The sequence below is a fragment of the Chinchilla lanigera genome, unplaced genomic scaffold (genome assembly GCF_000276665.1).
Source record: "Chinchilla lanigera isolate Chin_1 unplaced genomic scaffold, ChiLan1.0 scaffold00039, whole genome shotgun sequence".
Lineage (NCBI taxonomy): Eukaryota > Metazoa > Chordata > Mammalia > Rodentia > Chinchillidae > Chinchilla > Chinchilla lanigera.
In genome coordinates this window covers 728,168-750,590 of record NW_004955440.1, presented here as the reverse complement: position 1 = coordinate 750,590, position 22,423 = coordinate 728,168, and the positions used below count along the sequence as shown (strand labels likewise).

The 22,423-nt window shown below is 36.6% G+C and overlaps 1 protein-coding gene across 4 annotated transcripts in view; it reads left to right on the top strand.

Annotated features, from left to right (window-relative positions):
• Positions 1–22,423, top strand: part of Nckap5 (NCK-associated protein 5) — an 892,836-nt gene that overhangs the window by 408,634 nt on the left and 461,779 nt on the right. For all 4 annotated transcript variants that reach the window (XM_005390736.2, XM_013517461.1, XM_013517462.1 and 1 more), the window contains one exon: positions 10,189–10,322. In XM_005390736.2, the coding sequence (XP_005390793.1) occupies positions 10,189–10,322 (134 nt within the window). The remainder of the gene's footprint in view (positions 1–10,188; positions 10,323–22,423) is intronic.

Here is a 22,423-nt window from a genome sequence, read left to right as displayed (position 1 = left end):
GTGAAAGACCTTGTCTTGAGAAGAAAGCTGCTGAGCGCCATGTTCCAGAATGGCGGCAGGGGCTGCAGCAGGTTCCAGAATGGTGGCAGCATAAAAAATTTGTTCCTCAGAATTGGATTCAGAGTGCCCAGAGATCCAGGCACTCGACCCCTTTGGCCAAGAGAGAGGAAAACTTGGCTACCGCTCCAGGTGGCAGCAGACCTGGCATCATCCCTGTGGCCCTGGCTTTAGGTACATGGAGAATGCAAGAGTTCCGAGGTTAAAGAGGCTTCCACCCAGACTTCAGAAGGCCTGGGAGGCCAGGCAGTGTGCCCCTGAGAGGGCAGTGTGTGAGGCTTTGAGTGTGAAGCAAAAGGTGCAGTGGAGACCTCAGAAGTTTAGAAAAGCCAGGACTGTGGATCATCTAAGGAAAGCTGCAAGGAGGGAACAAAGCAGGCCTAAGAGAGAACGCATGGAAGCTGTAACCAGTGGAAGTGCCATAGGGGTGGACTCTTGCAAGCCCTTTGGGGTTCACAATGTGCCACAGATTGCTTCAGATGCTGGACATGGAACTACAGGACATAATACTAGCCCTGCTGGATTTTGGACTTGCTTTGGTCCCACTGCTCTGTAGCCCCATTTGTTCCTTGTGGAATGGTACTGCTTATTTTGTGCCACTGAATGTTTGAAGTGTTTAACTTTTCATTTGTACAGGGGGTCACAGCTAAGAGTTTGCCTTACGTCTTGGAGGAGACTTGGGACTTGGACTCTTCAGCAATGCTGCAACTGTTAGGACTTTGGCAACTCTTGCAGATGGACTAAATGCCTTTTGCATAAGACTCCATGTGTCTTCAAGGGGTGAAATGTTGTGGTTCTAATGGAATATAATGTCTTTGTACCTGGAAACTGGTTTAAAGAATTATATCTGGTTGCCAAGTTGACAAGGTGCGGAGTGTTATGGTTGATACATTGTGTCAACTTGGGGAGTCTAGAGATTTGGCTAAGTGACTCAGCAGGAAGCCAGGGTGCTTACTTTGTATACATCCTGAGCCTGTGGAAGAGGAGGACATGGAAATTATGTGAGAGCTACATGCACCTTAGGTGGGGGTAGCCTGTTTACAATGTAAGGGAGGGGAAGAGGCTGCTTGCCACCATTTGCCCTTTTGGTCTGGCTGCTTTGCTGTTCGGCTGCCATTCCCCCCCTTTGCTCTTGTTGCTTTGCTATCTTCTGCCTGGGAGCCAGCCAAGTATGGACTGAAACCTCCACAAACTGTAAGCTAAATAAACCTTTCCTTCCTTCATTTTGGGCGTTGGGTATTTTGTCTCAGAAACGAGAGAAAAGTGACCAAGACACCATACTAAGAACTAGTAGTTAAAACTTTTTGTAAAGAAACCACTGTAAGTCCTCTAAGGAATGAAATTTCTGACTTAATGGCTAATGAGTGAAATTAACTAAGTAAGTTTTAAGAGATTTGCATATGAAGTTGGAGTCATAATGTATGGGGGAAGCAGTCAATGGTAAGAGAAAGAAAATGGCAGCAAGAAATGAACTGTGGAGCTTTGAAACCAAAGAAAAATCTCAACACATTATCCCTAACATCAAGATTAAGACTAGCAACTGTCAATATTATGAATTTTGCAAACCTGGAGCTGGCCACCCATTAAAAAAGTAAAGTAATGGGAGGTCAAAATGATTCAACTAAACTCAATATGTATTCATTGAATACTTCTGTAATGCTCAGCAGTATTTTAATGTTTTATAGGGATTTTTAAGGTCTAGTCCCCCCCTTAAGAAAAGAAGTTTCTCTGAGGAGAGAGGAAAAAATATATATGAAATATTTATGAGAGGAGATGACATCATATAATTTTAAAAATCAAAGTTACATATTAAAAGAGTCAGGGAGTGGGATAGACTATAAACAGCTGAGCAGTGAACTAAGAGAGACATCAAGGTTGAGAAGGCAGAGCCAGTGTTAACCTTACAGTAAACCTACATGAAGCTCAAGATTGAAGTTTAGAACAGGAAGTAAAAGATCTGAGTCCTGTGTTAAAATATGAAGAAAAGGAGCACAGTAACTCCCAAGTTTGAAATGGGAACTTGATTAGCTACAGCAGTGATGGCAAAGCTTTTAGAACTTTCAGTGATACAAACAGCCTGCTGGGGCAAGCGTGCTGTAGCTTCTCCAACATTAAGTTAGAGAATCCACTTGTCCTTGGCCATCATGTGATACAGAGAGAAAGGGAACAGAGTTTGAGATGAAAGCAGGCATAGGTAGACTTGGGGATACATAGGTAGTGTAGGGTAAAGAACTGGAAGTAAAATTTGCTTCAAAACTGAAATGGTGCCGCTTCTGTGTAGGGAAGATATTGTCTTTCCAGAAAAAAATTTCTAAGAGTTTAATAGAGTATGAAGGCACTTAATGAAGTTGACTTCTGAGAACTCCCAAGAGCATAGAATAATTAATAGCTGCTGTTAATTGTGATCAATTAACATGACAACAGAGAAAGATCTGTAACCATGGGAGAAGAATGAGTCATTGACTTCTTATAAAAAGACCCCATTGGTCAAGTAAATGAAGCGATTTTCTAAGTTAAGTTAAGAATTGAGTCTTCGGATCAAATAAACCCAGGGAATAGATTGGCATAAGGGAGGAGGTATGTCTGAGGTGGGCAGCTGATACTGATACAAGGCCTACCCCTACTTGGTTTATTATTCAAAGTCTTGGTTTCTTGGGTCAGCCTCTGTCATCATCAGATATTCAAAGACTAGTGAAGAAGTGATTTTCTTAGAAGTTAGTTGGAGTCAGAAAGTCAAGTAAGACAGAAATCTTATGAAGTGGTTTTTTCCAACTCAAAAAACCTCTGCTAATGAATCAATGGCAGTAATAAAAGACAAAATCAGCTCTTTTGCTCTTGTAGTAGTCTGTCACTTCTGGTGCCCATACCAAGAAAGAATAATCTTGTTCAAATGTCATTCAGATTATGTCCTTCTCTTTAAAAATCTACAGAGACTTGTAATTGTTTGAGAACCAAATAAAAACTGATGCCTCTGGAGTCTATTTTTCCACTTGTCTTCCCACTTAGGCAATGTGCAATGTCATCATTTTAACACTGCGATGCTTGCTTTACATTAGGCAAAACACCATATCTGTAGCTTCTTAAATCACTGCTTTCTCTCACCTCATTACCCCAAAACAGAAGTGTCAGTCACCTTCATCTTACCAGCTGAAATCCATCCCATCACTAACCCCCAGCATGAGTGTACACATACCCTCTTATAGATATGCTTCATCTCTTTATACTCTTAATATCATTTATAATTATCTGTTTCTTGATACAGTTATGGCTAATTTTATGGCCATGTAGAATGTAAGAGTTGGAAGGCAATTCAGCATTTTAGAATTAGGTCCAGATAGAGTAAATATGTTTCTCAAGATCAGCAAATTAATGGGAATGATAAATTCTCTACCTTCTCTACCATGAGAATCATGACAGTGAAAATTAAGATGTTTACACTGATGGGAAATGTAAGAAGTGTGCCTCAGCATATATGTTTCTTTCTTGTTTTCCATTTGATGACATCAAAACCAAAACTTCATTATACTACTTTGTACTATGAACCCTATAGTATAAAATTATTCTTCATTTGTAGCCATTGTTGACAATAAAGATCATTGTCTGCACAAAAAACAACTTAACTTTCTCTCTGTAGTATACCATAATGTGATTCTTTTTCCTACCCTACCTTTACAATACATATCAATCTTGATATGTCAGACCTTCATTTTACCTAGTTTTTCTTCACAAGCTGCCCTGAGAATATTCTTCCCACAAAATTCAGATGCTTCCCTTTGCTAAATATCTAACTAATCTTTGCCCAAGGAAATTTAGTCCTATGAGGGGATTCACCACTGGCACTTTCCCTGTAGAACCCCCAGTGGGCATTGAGAACAATTCTGAGGTATATCCAAAGGCCCATATATCATGTTTGCCCTTGAATTTTTTCTGCCCCCCTCCACCCCTTATCTCTTTGTCTCTGTTACCCTTTTCTCCATCCTCTCACTTTTTTTTTTAAACTAAGCTCTGCATCTTTTTTAGGTAGGAAAAGCTTACCTCTCTTGGGTAATGTTATCAGCATTGCGGATACATACTGGGCTGTTTCTATCCTGGCATCTCAAAATCTGATTCTGATTCTTCTGTTACAGCCAAAAGTATGGGCTTTAAAAAAATCAATTGTTAAGTTTCTTATCTGTTTCTCAGCTTCTAGGATGACCGAATCTCTCAGAACTAATGGGGATGTTGAATTCAGAGGGCTTTATGGGATAAAATGCATTGCAATTTGTGTCAAAAGCAAAAATGAGGCTACAATTAGATGTAATAACTGTAGCTTAATTTAGATGCATTTTACATCAGTTTGATAGAAATTGGTTAATATAGAACTTTTAAATTAAAAACTAGCTTTGTGAAAACATTAGTTTAATTTTTCTGCTGATGTGTTTGGCTTATGTATCAATTTTGAAAAGATGCCAGTTCTAGGTTGTCATGTAGCAAGAGAATTGAAAGGGTCATTCTGAGTCTCTGTAATTCTTAGGATGTTTCAGTGTACACTGGATGTTGATTGGTAAATACAGAGAGATACCTGTGACTTTTTGCCATTAACTAATGAGCAAATATAAATGTTTCTAAAAATTTGAATTGTTTGATCTTAATGCCATACTTTATATTTGTATCATTGAATCAAATGTGCCCTTCTTTTATGGTCAAATATTTAATTTTAAATCCCTGTTGCATAATATATAGCTTGTTTGCCAGATTTTGCATTTTTTGAATGAGTTCATATATTTCCATCAATACCTGGCAATATCATTTGATCCCAATGACCTTCTCTACTGACCTCTATTCATTTTTCCTATGTTTGAGATCCTCTTATTATCCAACAGTATTACTGTTTATCTCAGGAGTCTTTGATCATAAAGTATTGTTTATCAAGGATATTATAACAAAATATTATAATTTCAAAAATTTCAGGAGCTCTTTTAAGAAGCAACATTCTGTGGATACTGTTCTGTGTATTATCCTGCATCTCTCAAGTGTCAGGTCAGCATAGAGCACCTTGAGATGAGATGCTTCCTCTTTGTATAGGACTCTGGGGAGAGCTTTGGGATCATTACAGTGGATGTTTTGCTTACGTACAGCTTTTGTGATGGTACTAGAATTTTCACAGCCAGGAAAGAAACTTCTTTCCAAATATTTTGAATCTTCTTTAACTTTGCCAATATTATCACTCAATGATGTAATTAAATTCACCAAATATGACCAGGTCCAGGATAGAGGTATTTATTGACATTATTTGAAATCAAATTTCATATTTTAATTTCCCCCTGAAGGCTTGGCATACCACACATCAAGCCATCTGTTTGAAATTTTACTAGATAATGGTATTTAAAAATATCTTTCAGGGAAGGCCAAAAACAGGGCTATATACATTCTAGGTGACAACTAAAATGAAGTTAGCTGCTCTATTCTTACATGAAAAACTAATTTAAAATATATTTTCTTTCATTAGTAATATATGATCTGCCTAAAACATGTTTTTGAACCTTATTATTTTATGAAAAAAGAATACAAACTTCATCGCTAATAATAGAGTAAAAATATAACTACAATATTTCTCTAAAATATAGGGATCATTAAAAATTGAAATTTCTATAGAAGTTATCAAAAATAGCTGAACTACTTTAGATGATATAAGCTGTATCATTCCAGTTAGCCATATCTTATTTTTACACTGGACTTCAAGTTTTTAAAGTGCTTTACTGTATATTGTCTTGCTCATATCTCATAATAATGCTGTAATATAGGCTTGGCAGAGTCCACTTTCCCCACTATAGAGAGGAAATGGGCTTAAAGTAGTGAAGATTTAAGTTAGATGTCTTTTCCATAACTACTGCACTAGTAAATGCTCAAGTCAAACTTGAAGCTGGGAACATTCGCCAGTCTCTACTTAAATATTTTCTCATTCTATAATTTGGCCTCTTAATTTAGTTCTTTCTCCACATAGCAGTCAAAATGATCTTTGCGATATCATAATGGGATCCTATCACTCATAATTAAACATTGGTGTCAAATTACCATATTACTTAGATACCACCCCAGATTCTTCACAGGAAATTCATGGTCCTCCACGGTCCAGCCTCTGTTCTTTTCCTTCTATGTCATGTGCCACAGCTGTGTGCCTGCCCTGTAGGCTCCAGCTACGCAATGCTTCTCTTCCTTACAGCCATGTGTGACAAGGGACTTCATGGTTCTTGCTTACTCTCCTTGGCCTGCCGATCTTCTCTCTTCACGTGGCAACACCCAGTCATCACAAGGCCGTGTTAACAGTCATACCAGTGCCCCTGTTACTTCCTCAGAGAAGTCTTTCCCGGACCCACCACACCAACCAGTTGTTCTTGCTGCTATCTTTTAGGAAACCTTAATTACTCATGTGTTTATCCTGCTACATCTATTTGTGCAGTAGTTTGCATAACACCTCTTCTTACCAATTTGCGAAATCTAGTGAACTCAGTCAGCATCCAAGCCTGCTTGGCTCCATGCTGGCCTCCAGAGCTTGTCCAGTATTGGCACAGAGTAACTCCTCAGTGAGCATTTGTGGCCTGAGTGAGTGAATGAATGAGTCCGTGTTATTGGTGGGTAGCTCCTTTTCCCAGCATACTTCTCAATTAAACTAATCAGAATTTATATAGGTTTTTCTTCTTTCTGGAAATATGCATGTAGAAATGACCTGTTGATACTTGAATGATTTTAGCAACACTTAGAAAATTATCAGACGAAGAGTTAAAAAAATTAAACTGATTTACAAAGGAACTCTTTCTTCTGAGGTTTAATCAGAGGAGACTTCAATTGAGCATGAAGCAGCCTAAGCTCTGTTGTTGGGTAAAGGCCATGAGGCAGAGACAAGATCATTTGTAGAACACAGATTGGGATTTATATACCTTCTTGTTTTAATGTTTGATTCTTTGTCTAGGACTCAACTCTTTGCTTATTCTCAGATAGGAAAGTGCTTTAGAATTCTATTCTTGATTTTTATTTCTTTTTCTCCACCATGATGTACAGTCTGTGCTGCTATAACATGTTTCTAAAAATCACTGTATATTGTCATGCCATGTGATACTAAATATCAGTGTGCTCTGTAAAACCACACAATAGAAACCACAATGCTTGCGGGGGGAGGGTGGGATGAGAGGTGCCGTGCTCAAAGCTTCATCAGTGACACCTGAAAAAAGGATGCCAACAAAAATGGTAGCTAAGCATTCTATGTTTTAAATGGTTAAGAAATACATAGGTACTATCATACATTTGGTAATTTACCTTGAAAAAGACTTGCAATTTGATGGGTGGAAGTGGGGATCAGAAAAGATACAGCTTGTGAGTTCTTAAATTATGGAAGGGAAGGCTGCCTGAAATCAGAGGGAAAGTTGTAGCACAGATGTGAGTGAGTGTGGCTCATCATATGCATAGTAGCCTGAGGTCTATTTGAAATGTGTGTGTTTTGTGTTTATACACATCTTGGCTCAGCTGGGAATATTCTCTGTACTTACCTACTTTTTTGTCATGAACAAAATCTGGCATAAGCAAATATGAGATTTGTGTCACTCGCAAAGTGTGCCCTGATTTATCAATTGTAGTGGAACAGATTTGCCTTTTAAAGTAGCAGAATTGCCTCTACTATAAATTAAAGGGGATGAGAAAAACTTGATTCTAGTTTTAGAGCTGCCATTTCTAACATTGTAGCCTGGGCAAGCTTCTCCCTTTGCCCTTGTATCTTTCAGTGGAGGGGATAGTAAGCATGACTGCTATCTTGTAGGGAGTAGATACCATAAGGAAGATGAAAACAGTTTGTAAATGCCTCACTCCTTTTCCCCTCTCCTTGCTGGAAAAGATGCAGAATTAACCTGTGGGCACAAAATCAAAATTACTTTGACAACCAATAAATTTATACCCAGCACACAAATAATAAAGTAATTCCAGACAAGTTATAGATATTATCTCTTTGTGTTTTTAGTCATTTAAAAGAAATCAGGCAAACAAACCTTATGTATTTGAGATACAGGTGCAGGTTTGGGTTATTGTGAAGCTTTGATGGATTAATCGAAACACAATGTTTGAAGGGAATATATTTTAGTAAAGGTTTCCCTTTATAGACTTAATTCCCTGGAATTAATTCCCTGCTGGAGGATATATGTGTAGTTTTTGTCCATGTTTGAAAAGGCACCAATAAATTGAATAGAAAGGATTATCTATGTGGAAAAGTTCTCTCTTATTATACACTGGCATTCTTCAGTATGGCAGTAACTGCATCTGTATAATATTTGCTTTATTTTTTGTAAACAAAAGATGGTGTTTTCTCTGCAAAACTTCACATCTTTCATAGATGCTCTTTTGATCTAGTTAACATGCTATTTCCCTTCATGTTTTTGGAATCAAAACACAGTTTTCCAAATTCTGTTATAAAGGTGACTGCTATATAGCTCCTAGTATGGTGAGTGAATACAGAGAGGAATGTTGTAATAACTCAATATTTAATTTTTTATTGTTGATATTTTGACCATTTCTGTGGAATTGACTTTAATTAACACATTTGTCTTACCAAAGTACCTTTCCCAAATTTCCAAGATAAAAACTAGATTTTGATTTTTACTCATCAATTTATACTAATACCTTTATCTTTGTAGTAGTTTTTTGAGCACTTGTCCAAAGTAACAGAGTAAATATCTGATTCTGATTCCTTTCTGGTGTTGATTAATAATAACACATTCTGAGTGTTAAAAATGGTCTATGTTAGGGGTGAGCAAAAGGCCGGCTCCACAATCAATAAGCAAATTATATTTCTAGCACTACTGTGTATTAAGCAATGTGATGAAAAACACAAAGTATATTTGTACTGAGACAGTTATAATCTTGAGTAAATAATTACCTAGTTGGATAATTATGATAAGTGCAGGTGAAACACACCAACAGTAAAAAGTAAGGACCTCAAGGGTGGTAATACAGTAGATGCTGTTGGAACTCAGGACAGGAAGAGAATGATAAAGTGACACAGATAGAGTTCCAGAGGGCATGGCAGAAAGCTGAGCCTCCGAGGAGCTCTAGCCTCTAGATAGAGACCTCAGAGAGCCTTTGAAGGGGCACAAAGGGCATGGTCAAAGGCTCAGAGTCAAGGAAATGTGTAAGCATATTTAGATGCTCATGATTCATTTCTAGATTATAGTCTGTTTTCCTCATTGTTCTCAGGGTAACTTTTTCCTCATATGTTAGAGCTGGAGGAAATTGATCTTTGCTATCACTTAGGGTGACTCTGCCCCGTGCAGTGAATCATATTTAACCCTGAGTAATCTGTGAGACTGAGTGAGAGTGCCTGATTTATTTTAACACAAAGGACTCTGCTTCTCTTCCTTCCCTTTAGGGATATATGTCCCTCCCCAGGAGGCATTGCATCTTTGGTTTTTGTCATGGAATTGTGTATCCTCGATGCAAAGTGCTCAATTTAGTAACAGCAATAACTATAACAACATATTATGCTTACAAAAAAGGCAGCAACCCAGCAAAACCAGCAAAACACAAACAAACAGAAAAGATATTAGATAGCAGAGCCAGTATTATCAGGAGGATCTCAGCTGTGTGCAGAACCATCTATTCTGGGTCATTTAGGCCTTCTTTTAATCCCTTATGCCCGTTGGTGAGATGAGCTAGTTTTCTAGGATTATGAAAACCACGGGTGGTTTGCTTATTTTTATCTCCGAAAGCCTAACTGGACAAAACTAAAACTAATTCTTTAATCGCATTTCCTCAACTCCATGGTCTAATTAGCTCAAAATTCTTGGTCCTTCTATAAAATAAACAACAATGTTCTCTCAAAACCATGATTCAGAAATTGAAGAGATGAAAGAATTTTGAATAGACAATGATGCTTTTATTAATTACTGTGTGAATTTCTGTGCTTTTGGTACTATCTGGGGTCATAGTTCTTCATAAGAAGCCAACTAATTTAATAGAAATTATTTAAGTATCACAGTCATGTTAACCAGGATTCAAAATCTGTATTCTGATATATATATCTCAGGTTAGCACTTAGGAACCAACATCTGTTACCATTTGTTTTTGTCATAAACACTTTGTTAAAAGCCATTCCCTTTGTGCCTTTTGTAGCATGAGAAGCTGATACATGAATTGGAAGAGGAGAGACACTTGCGTCTTCAAAGTGAGAAGCGGTTGCGGGAGGTTACCCTTGAGTCCGAGTGCAACAGAGCTCAGATGAGAGGTCTGCAGCGGCAGTTCTCCAGGTATTGTTGCGAAGCAGCTTCTGGAGGGGCATCCCTCCCTGCACCACTAACACCTTGGATTGAATTTCTGTTGTTGCACTTGACCAGTTGATTTCCCAGCAGCTTAGACTGTCTATTCTGGCCAAGTCATCCTATTACATCTAGACTGATTTTGTGAAACTTACAATTTGCAACTGACATAGTCTGGGCTTTATTGAAGCTTGTGTTTTCTTCCCCAGTGGCTTTCCAAAGGGTCTTTCGGCGAGTTCACAGTAGTTTTGCAGCCTGTGAGCATGTTCTGTGTAAAGCTAGCCAGGAGGATGAGATTTCCTGGTCATCACAATCTTGTTTCAGGATAGAGATTTTGTATCTAATTACTCAGTTAACTCTTACTCATTTATGAGAGATTAAAAGAAAAGGAATTCCTGTCTTTTGAAAAGATTCACCCAGATTTTGAAAGTAGTCTCTGAAAAAGTAGCTCTTCTTAGATTTCACTCTAGCATAGCCAGAATCTTTCCATTCAGATCATAGTATGGGTCCAACTAAGTTCCATGGAATAAATATAAATGTGTGTTTTGGGGACCAGGTCTAGGCTCTCTGTGAGGGACACTTTAATTTATTCCTGGGATTTGAAGGGCTTCCTCATTTGAAGCTTTCCTAATAGCTTAATTTTACATGTGTTACAGGGAGAAAGCAAAATTTTGCCTCAAAGTCATTTAGCTCACCATAGCTAATTCAATGAGTACTGCAGCTTTGGTTCAGAGGTTTCTTAGAGGAAAAGGGGAAGAAAGACGGATGATGCCTCTGTGTTCAGCATCATAATTTAACACTCTATTCAATGACTCAAGCCCCTGATAATACACAGGTATGGTAGAAATGCACCAGTCAATACTTTAACATATGCATGTCCCACCCCTCATAGTCTATTATTTAGTTCACCTTATTCTCAATTTTTCACTCCTTTAATGGGATTTCTCACATTATGTGTACCAACTGGTAACAATAGATTCTATCCCCCAAAAGAAGCACTTGTTTGTAATCCTTTCTGTTGTAATGATAAAGGAAAGGAGGAGGCAGATCTTTCTCTTTCCACTAATTGATGTATCTCTATATCCAAACTATTGATTTTCATGATGCAGTATACATGACACAGTAAATTATTTTTGGATAATGCCAGGCCATCTGCTGTAAATCAGATGACAATGGACACTACTTCCTGAGCTGAAAGAAAATAGTTGTATGTGCAATAAATAGGGGTTAGATTTGCATCTTATTTTTGTAAGGATTTTTTTCAATGTGATCATTTTTTATGTAAAACTTCATTGAAACATAGTAAAGTTCAGATCCATTTACACACAGCCAGACAATAAGTGTAAATTAGAAAAAAAACAGCGGCAAGCACATATAGCAGATAATTCCACCATAATTTGAGTATATGTATTGAACCATTTCTGATAAGCTTTTACAGTTTAAACTTTAGGTTTGAAGCTATTTCTCATAATGTCTATTCAAACACTCTTGTTAATTTAAGTCTTTATAAAATTGTGAGAATTATAGAACATGCCTATGATGCATCATCATTGGCTATTGTCAGTGTATAAATGATCAAACAAATAATTTGTGTAATCTAAACCATTGAATTAAAAATTTTATATTCATAATTTTATCTTTTTTACTGTGGGTTGACATGATACTATCAGGGATGTCGAATTACTTTGTGTTTATGCTGAGGTTGTTTTTTAGAATTAAATTGAAAAAACTGTTTTCTCTAATAATGTGGTGTGACTTATAATAAAATGTAAATTTAAAATAAGGCTGACGGGATAAAAAGCAAAAGTAAAGACCACAACATGAGAATGTGAGAATTAATCACAATGCCATAGTCAACAAGTGTTCTAAGAATGAGCATTTAATTTAGGTCTAAGATTCCTGGCTGGCAGTTTCTAAAAGAAAGCATAAGAAATAATTCTTATCTCATACTCAAACAGTACTACACTTTAACGAGAAAAACATTATCTTAGGCAGTAAGTGCATAATAAATGTGTCACTGAGGTCCCTTCATTGCATTGAAGACATTGAAGAATGCAGTAGACAGTTGTTCAAGATGGCATACATTAGCGTGGATTCTTGTGAATCCTATGATTTCCACTATGTCTCTTTTGTCTAAAAAATTAAGCAGTTTCTGAATTTCATAATATATGGACTAATAATACTGATCCGTGTCTGAGGGAAGAGGTGAAACAAGAATCATGTGCCTAAAGTTCTCAAATCAAGCTCTATGCTTCAAATTCATTGGAACACTTATGTGTGTGTATGCCTTTCTAGCACTATTTTTATGAACCTGCCACAAGAGGCATGTGATACTAAAGCCTGAACCTGCTGATTAAAGTGTTTATTGGTATCTTTGATAGCACAGTGGACATAGAAGCCATTAAGCAGTACTTAGGGGCTTATGTATTGAGTCCTTAATCTTAGCTTGAGGGACAAAGTGAGGCAAGGGAGGGAGAAGTTAGACACTGGGACAGTTAAGTGTATGTGGGAGGTAGAAGTCAGGTGTCAGGATGAGTGAAGGATTCAGGAGAGGTAGTAGGGCTTGGTCTTAGGCAATTTTGGCTATGTGCTGGGCCTGTTGGTTTGAAGGCACCAAGTAAACCTGAAAATTGGTGATTATCTGTATTAATGAGTAAATGGGACCACTTAGTGGTAAACCTATACAAATATATGAATGAATAGTTCTTTCTATGTTACCATCAAACCCTCAGCTACAATCCTTTCCTCCTCCTTGACCGCTGCTTAGTGTGTAATGATCTTCAGTACTTCCATGTTTGGGCAATTGAAACAAAAGAATATGAAGTCAGGTTACATAATAATATCTAAACTCATAAATCAGAGATATCCTGCATTAAGGATGACTTAATAGGCATAACAAACTTGTTCAGACTATTTACATTCTTTAATATAAATACAGAGAGTAGGATAAAAAACATAGCTTAAAATTAAGCTTTTCATACAGTTGAGGGAGCCCTTCAGTGAGGGAGTCTTTAGAGGCAGGTTGTAGTATTCTCAGGCCTGACTCTTGTTTGCCTTATTACTTGATAAGAGGTCAAAGATCCTTCCCAGATCCAAAAATGGTAATTTAACCCACTTGAGACATTAGCATTGTAACCATCAAAATTCTGTAACTATTCCTAACTTTTGTTCCCCTCCACATGTGATTTTCCATCCAGCCAATCTTAGCGGTGTAGACCGAGGCCCTGACACCACCCTTCCTCCAGTATAATTAAGCATTAACCCCATCTTCTTTACTACACCTTAAGTTAACAAAGTATTTGTGCCTCAAATACTAGATTCATCTGGAGGAGCACTTGCAGGAACATTATCTAGATAAAAACACAAAAAAATTTGTGGAATGACAAGCAACTATACAAAGTACTAATTTCATACAGGCCATGTATGATTGGGAAGGCAGTTGGTCCCTTTGAAACAGTATAATCCATTCATGAATGATTTGAGAAAATTGCTTTTCTTATCACACAAAAATGAATTTTATTGTGTGCACAGTAAGAACACCAAAAAATGTAGAACCCAGGTAGAGAAATTGTACATACATTTGAAAGACCAACATTTTTACAGTAGAGCTATAAATGAAGGGGAATTGTGTCCAGATTCAGTACACCCAGACTTTGTATTTGTTAATGGATTATCATGCTGAGACATGAATTCTCATGAAATTAATGATTGCATACTGATAATAGTAATACATATTTTATTGTACAACAGCTCTGTGCTGCAATATGCTTGAAGCTTTAACTTAGAATTGGTCTGGCAGATTCATCACCTGGCAGACGTATTTTATAACTAACAAACTTTGTAGCACTGAAAATCAGGAATATTGTAATGTTTCTCTGCAGCCTTGAAATGTGCTGTGTGCATTCACAATAGGCATTGTACATCTAAATGAGAGGAAAAATTAAGCTTAGTCATTCCTAATTGGCCTGGGTAGTTTTTTAAAAACCACCCAGATAAAATCCAGACTCCAGACATTCACACCCTATGAGCAGTATTTCTCTGCACCTGCTCTGACCCTCTCCTCTGGTGCTGCTATCCATTGCCTTGCAGCTATTTCTTTGCTTACTGTAATGGGGATTCTTCTGTCACAGTTGATTGCTACACTTAAGTGCAGCCTGCTGCATTCCGAACTTCAAGGAGCTGTAAATGGAGATGGTTTTACATCTTCATTCATTTGCTGGTTGCTGTTCTTCACATTATCTGCTCTCAGAGACTTTATGGAATACTATGGTTCGTTTTCTGCTGCCCATTTGGAAGCTATAGGCACCTGGAATAGAAGTCGGTGTGGAAGAGGATAATATGGCCTTAAAAGTTCTACCCACGTACTCCCTTCTGCCTCTGTATCTGTTTGAAACATTAAAAGAACATTTTCTCTGCATCTTTAAATGGAGTAAAATATAACAAGATGGGAAAAGCTGTCAATTGACCTTTGGACAGTCAACAGCTCTTCTGTTCCTCTTCTACATTTGTTCCCGTCTCAGACAGTTTGTCAACTTTAACTCATCTCGTGGCCAGCTCTCCTGAGTGCCTGGTTCCTCCTGATGAATATACAGGGCAATTTCCTATCGATTTAGAGTTGCTCTTTCCACACTATCAGCAATATTTCTGGCTGAGACTTTTCATAAAAATGGGGCCTCTCATCTGTTTCCCTGCGTAAATCTACTAGGAGTTTAAAATGGCAAAGCAACATTGTTTGAAGGATAAATTTCCTTCAAATTACAACAGATGGAAGAAAAGATTTTAAATGGCATCTTTTAAAATGCCTGGTTAACATAATAGGGATCATATTTTAGTGTCAGCAGTTTATATCTTAGTGATCTAGTGCATAAACTCTCACTTGAGGAAGAGGCTGAAACCAGCTATGCGGAGAACTGGAAAGAAAAATCCTTTTCAGCACCTGGATGACTACTCACTAACTGAATGTGAAGCATTGGTTTATTCTTGTATATTTCTATTTCTGCTTAAGAAGTGTAGACATTGTCACATGTTTCTTATTCTGAACAGAGCTATATGTTGAAGAGCTTACATTTTTTCCTATTATTTATTTCTAGGAAAGAACACAATATTGACATACAAGAGAGTTCCTTTTTTCATTTCACAGTGCACTGCTCTATCCAATGAGTTGTCCAGGGCCTGGTTTCAGCCCCACTTGTATCTGAGCTTTATTCTGGTTAAGTAGTTTGACCCTTCTGGAACTCAATTTTTTCATTTGTAAAATGAGGAAATTGGATTACATTGTAGCTTTACAGTTCTTTTTATACAATTTGGAAGATAGTGCATTAGAAGTGAAATCTATTTATTTTTTGAGTGAGGTAGAAATCACACGATTATTAGCCAACCATTGAAGTTTGTAACAAATTTTCATGTTGAGGTACTAGACTGGACTGTCCTATCATCTGTGCTTTTAATCTCGCCATGGTTTGGACTCTGTTTTGGCTATTTGAACCTGGAGAAGCTGAGATTAGAAAACTGTCGAGCCTAGATGAAAAATTTCTTCTGAGGACAGCCAAAACTAAATCTCGAAGGAACTTGACTGACAAAAGACAGTTAAAATACGCTGCAGTGAACATAACCATTGTTGTTCTTGGCTATGATATTGTCCACTTCAGGACTCATTTGAATTGTTTTGAGAAAACCTCTTGACAGAGAGAACTTTTGAGGTTCATAATTGTTTTAACTTTTACATAATGTATCCAAAGAAATAACCATTAGTGAAAATACCAGTGATTTTTTTCAGTAACCTATTACAACTTATGTTCTAATCTATGTCTCACGTATCACCATCTCCACCCCAACACATCTTTAAGAAAATAAATCTGAATATAGAAGAATGTGTTTTCTTTTACACTGAAAACTAAGTTTTCCCCACTCAAAAATTAAAACTTTATTTATTTGATTGTGGTTAGAGAATATTCATTTTCTAAGTATATAGTTTGATCAATCTTGATAAGCAGATAGCCTTACAATGTCTGTATCATCATAATCAAAATACTGTATAGAATATTTACATGCTCCTGACAAGTTTTCTTCTTATACCCCATCCCCTTGGAAACTACTGATTTGATTTCTCTCCCTGTATTTTTGCCTTTTACAGGAAGACATATGTATAAAGTTATAAATTATTTAACTTTTTAATGCTGGATCCTTAGCCTGCTTTTTTAGGAAATGTTCATGTTGTCATATGTACCAATTGTTCTTGTCTCCTTATTGCTGAGTAGTGCTGCATTAGAGAAATACACCACACCATATCTATCTCTTCACCTGTTGTGGGATATTTGAGTTTCCTTCGGTTTTGGGTGCGTATGATTAAAACTGGTGTAAATATTTATGCCCAGGCTTTGTAAAGAGTTTTCATGTCTCATGGGCGAATGACTAGAAGGGACTAACTGAGCTATGTAGTAACCTTTTTTTTTTTTTTCACTTCATAAGAAATTGCCACTGTTTTCCAGAGTAGCCATACCACTTTGCATTCCTCCTAGCAACATATAGTTCTGGTTGTTTCACATCAATAAATGCTTCTTGAAAACTGAAACATACTTACAGAAATCTGAACAAAATAAACACATAAAGGACTTAAACAGTGTTTTAAAGTGAATTCCCTGATTACCAAAAATAGATCAAGTGTGAAAATTCTGCCAGACCTCAGAGTCCCATTCAGGTGCCTTTTCCTAATCTCAGCCCTCTTTCAGTAAGTAGTTTTATAGGAACAACCTCCTTGTGACTTTAGTAGTTTTATTATATAGTATGTATCAGCAGTCCTTTCCATCTTTACCATTTGTTAAAGATAGATGTATCTTTGAAGATGTTTTGAATCTATAGTGCAATCTCCCTTCCATCCATTTCCTCTGGACTTATCTGTAGAAGAACACAGAGCATTTGACCTGTAGGCTTTCCACCAGGTTGATCTCTCAGTGTGTTTGTCTGGCTTTGATATTTTCTAAACATTGGCAGCTGTTTCCATATATTGCTCTTAATGATAATCTAAATTAAGTAGAGAGATTCATACTGTCTATATAAGAGGAAGAGAACATCTGTCATTCTCTAGTATATCTCCAGCACTAATTGGCAATGATCTTTGCCATCCTAAGCATTCAGTAAATATTTGTCAACTGAGTAATGGATGAATGAATATAGGAATGAATGGATATCATTGCTGAAGTGGAAAGATGCAGCCAAGGTTGTTCTGCGAAGGACTTAGGTTAAGCATATTGACCAGTTTTATGAATAGTGTGTTTATGATAGAAATTTGCTTTCAAGAGAGGTTGTAGAAGGGCTGTTTCTGGGGATCTTTAAAATTTTGATAATAGTCATCATTCTTAAAGTTATAAAGCATGATGGCCTGAGAGGATGAAAACTGATTTCTCATTCCTGGGCTTCAATGATAAAGTGCTCACCTATAAAAGATGAGTTGCCTGTTTCAGAATACTCTTTGCAGAATTCCTTTCTGCAGGGCAGTAAATGGAATTTGGTGCATTGGAAGTTTACTTCCCACAGGGTAAAGTTTACTTTCAGACAGTGTTTTATGACCCTCAGATAACATTTCTGCCAGTCTCTCTGTGGTTGCACATGGGGAAAGGCAAAGGCAGAAGTACCAGGAATGTGGATTATTGTTCTGATTACCTTTTTGGTCCATAGGCAGTGCATTTAATGCACAGCATTCCTGCAAAGTATATCTCCAAATACTGGTTGTAAACACTTAGAACTGTTCTTTGGAAGCCTTTGTTTAATTTGTGAAAAATAATTCAGTTAAGATGGTTCTTGTTTATAAATGTCTACATCTGTTGCTGACAAATACCCTCAAGCTTTGAAGAATGTTTGTTGAAAATAAAGTAGGGAATTAGCTATGCTGACGCTATGGGGTTCTGACAGAAGAAATGTGTTGTAGTTTTCATTAAACTGTGTTTCAGAATTCTTCTCACATTTCTCTTGACCAATGATTTTCATTTGTCACTTATGGTAGGAGCAAGTGACAGGATGTATTTCCTCAAAGAAATATTAATTTTTTTTTACATACCCTTGTAACCTATTAAAGCTGTTATGTTTTACAATAAGCATTTTTATTCATATTGATATCCATTGGGCCACAAAAGGGATGACTATACTTTACGTGTATTTGTCATTATTTCCTAAGCCATTTTTATATTCTTTCATTGAATTCTCACTATCATGATACATGATAGGAAGAGAGAATTATATATATTTTTAAGTTTTGTTTTTGAGACAGTGTGTCACTATGTAGTTTAGGCTGGCCTTGAACTTACTGTATAGCCCAGGCTGGCCTTGAACACACAGTGATTCTTCTGTCTTAGCCTCCCAAGTGCTGGAATTACAGACATGCACCAGCATGCTCAGCTATATTTTTATAATTATAGTATTGAACCTTAAAAAAATGAAGGGACTTGCTTACAAACAAAGAGGGCCCCAGTCAAGAACCCAAGACTTTTGACTTCTGACTACATATTCTTTGTATTTTTTCATTCATTTACTTTGTAACTTCAAATCCATGGTAGAAGATGAAGTAATGAAGTGATTGTATTCCACACAAAATGTAGCCTTGATGACAGATTTATATATTCTGTTTCTGATAATATTCCTTAAACTTGATTATTATCACACTTCACTGAGATGGTACTGAGAGAAATGAAGGCCAGAAGGATAATGAAATTATATACAAATAAAAGCATATGCTATGTCAAAGACTACAGAAAGGTTCTTAAGTGCACCCTTTATGACCTCTAATTTCTTCATGGGTTTTTGTGCTACATCCCTAAATCACCTTGATGGATGATCGACTCTTTCCAGACACCTGAAACACTATCAAATTTTTATTGCATTTATTCCATGCTCTACATAACCAAGGAATTTAGTGAAGATGACCCAAATTTCATCCTTGCCTTTGGTTGCATAGTATTTAGCCAACAAATTACTCACGGTTCACCACCTCCCTGATTCTTTATAATATTCCAATTTCTTCTTTTGATTTGTATGCACACTTCAATCACATAATATGTTCTTTTATTCTGGGAAGAATTTTGGACCTGAACATTGTATGTGTCCACCTTATAGAATTTAAGGTTCTTATAATTTTGGTTTGGCAACAAATATTAGAAGAAATGAACAAAGTACTTTTTTCTATGGGTCACACTATTGTTTCAATCTCTGTATAATAAATATTCTGTGTGGATGACATTTGGACATCCTAGTCCATTCTATTAAACCAAATAGTTTTTTGCATTTCTAATTTTATTTATATTTACTATAAAAGTTCCATTCATATAGTATTGTTTTATTAAGTTTGCTTTTGTGCAGATACCACAGAAATCAAAGTATGCCCTTTAAAAAATTGATTTGGTTCTGCTCAGGAATACCAGAGACAAAATAAATAAGTCATGACCCTGTTTACTCATACCTAATGTTAAAAAAGTTACATATCTGTAAACGTAGCACTTGAAAGGCTGAGGCAGGAGAATCACTGAGAGTACAAGGCCAGCCTGGACTATATACTGAGAATCTGTCTGCCCAGACAGTTTTGGGAGCCTCCGTGACCTGTGCATCCCACACACACCATCATGGGAGCCATGCTGAGCCCTAGACAACTTTGGGAGACTTGGTGACTGTGCCACACACTCCCCACACCATTGAAGTAGTCACACTGAGACCCAGGGATATATGGGATCTTCAAAAATGAAAAAAGGGAGGAGCACAGTGTAACCTCAGACCTCCACCACAGCCAGAACAAGTCCAGGAGACAATGATATAGAAGAGCTTGGAAGTCACACACCTGAAATTTCTGCAATGATAGCAAATGAAGTAAAGAAACAACTTCTTCAAGCTATAGAAGAAATCAGACCACAAATAACCTCTCAGGTAAAAAAAGAAATGACAACAATAATGAAAGAATTGCTCAGCACATCTAAAGAAGACATAGATAAAAAAAAATAGAGGAGCATAGAAAAATGATGGAATCCTTGAATGAACAATATAGATAAGAATTAGAATGCATGAAACAGATTCAAAGAGATATTAAAAATTAAAATTAATTAGAAATTAAAAATTCCATCAAAAGGTGGCAAAATCATTTGAATGAAGCTGAAGATAGAGCTTCAGACCTTGAAGACAGAATAGCAGCTAATGATCATGAAAGGAAAGACCTCTTAAGAATAATGAAGAACCAGGAAATAGCAATTCAACAGCTACAAGATGCTGCAAAGAAAAACAATGTAAGACTAATAGGTGTCAATGAATCAGCGAAAATCAACACAAATAACATAAACAGACTATTTGCAGAAGTAATAACAGGAAATTTCCCAAGCATGGAAGAAGAATCAGACATACAGTTAAGTGAGGCACATAGAACACTAATTAGCTATAACCAAAATAAATCTATGTCTAGACATATAATAATCAAGATCCCAGGTTTAGCAAAAGAACATAATATTAAAAGCTATTAGAGAAAAGAAACAGATCACACATAAAGGAAAGCACATCAGAATCATGGCAGATTTCTCAACACAAACCATCAAATTAAGAAGAGCTTGGAGTGAAGTATTTTAGGTCCTGCAAAGAAACAATTTCCAGCCCAGAATGATGTACCCTGCAAAACTATTCCAAAAAATTAATGGACAAATAAAGTATTTCTACAACAAAGAACCACTGAAAAAATTCATTAGTGCCACACTAACCATACAAGAAGTGCCAAAAGATAGTCTAGAAATGGATAAAAATGACCACAATTTTAAGAACAACAATAAAAAGGAACCACCAAGCAGAGCAAGCAATTACATAGAGGGGAAAAAATAGGGAACCAACAGTAGGAAAATACCATGACAAAAATAAGCCAATACATATCAGTTGTAACTATTAATGTGAATGCCTATTTCACCAATCAAAAGAAGCAGACTGGCAGAGTAGATCAAGAAACAAAATCCAACAATATGCTATATACAAGACACACATTCACCTCAAAGGAAAATTTATAGCCTGAAAGTGAAAGGATAGAAAACAATAGTCCATATCACAGGAAACAAGAAAAAAGCAGGGGTAGCTATTCTGTTTGCAGATGATATGAACTTCAACGTAAGAATGATTAAAGGAGATAAAGTAGGTCACTACACACTTTTTAGGGGAAAACTGTAAGAGGAAGAGATAACAATCATAAATATCTATGCACCAAATACAAGGGTACCCAACGTATAAGATAAATATTAATAGACATGAAAAATCAGATAAGCAGTAATGCAATCATAATAGGGGACTATAACATCCCATTGTCAGAAAGAGGTACATCAACTAGAAAAAAAATCAGCAAAAAAATAACAGAACTAAGCCAAACTTGTGAACAAATGAAATTAGTAGACCTTTGCAGAGTGTTCCATGCAACAATGTCAGAATACAAAATCTTCTCAGCTGCACACTGAACATTCTCTAAAATAGAATATATACTAGCCCATAGAACATGCTTAAGTAAATGCAACGGAATTGAAATTATCCCATGCATACTATCAGACCATAATGCAGAGAAATCGGAAATTACTGGAAAAGGAAATTGCAAAAACTCCATAAACACATGGAAATTAAATTACACCCTCCTGACCAACCAATGGGTTACAGATAAAATTAAAGAAAAAATTACACAATATTTATAATCAAACAAAAATGAAGATAGAACTTACCGGAACCCGTGGGATGCAATGAAAGCAGTCCTCAGAGGGAAATTTATAGTGGGGAATTCCCACATCAGGAAAACAGAATGAGCACAAATAAACAATCTTATGCAGCACCTCAAGCTTCTAGAAGAAGAAGAGCAAGTCAAGCCAAAGGCCAAAGAAGGAAGGAAATTATAAAGATCAGAGCAGGGATTGACACAATGGAGATGAAGAAAACAATACAAAGGACTAATGGATCAAAGAGTTGGTTCTTTGAAAAAATAAATAAAATTGATAAACCCCTAGCCAACTGTGTTGGTTTGGGGCTTATTTTGCAAGGGGAACAACATAATACAGGACACATACTTTATATGGTTATTTATAAGTCACCCAAAGAACAGTATACAA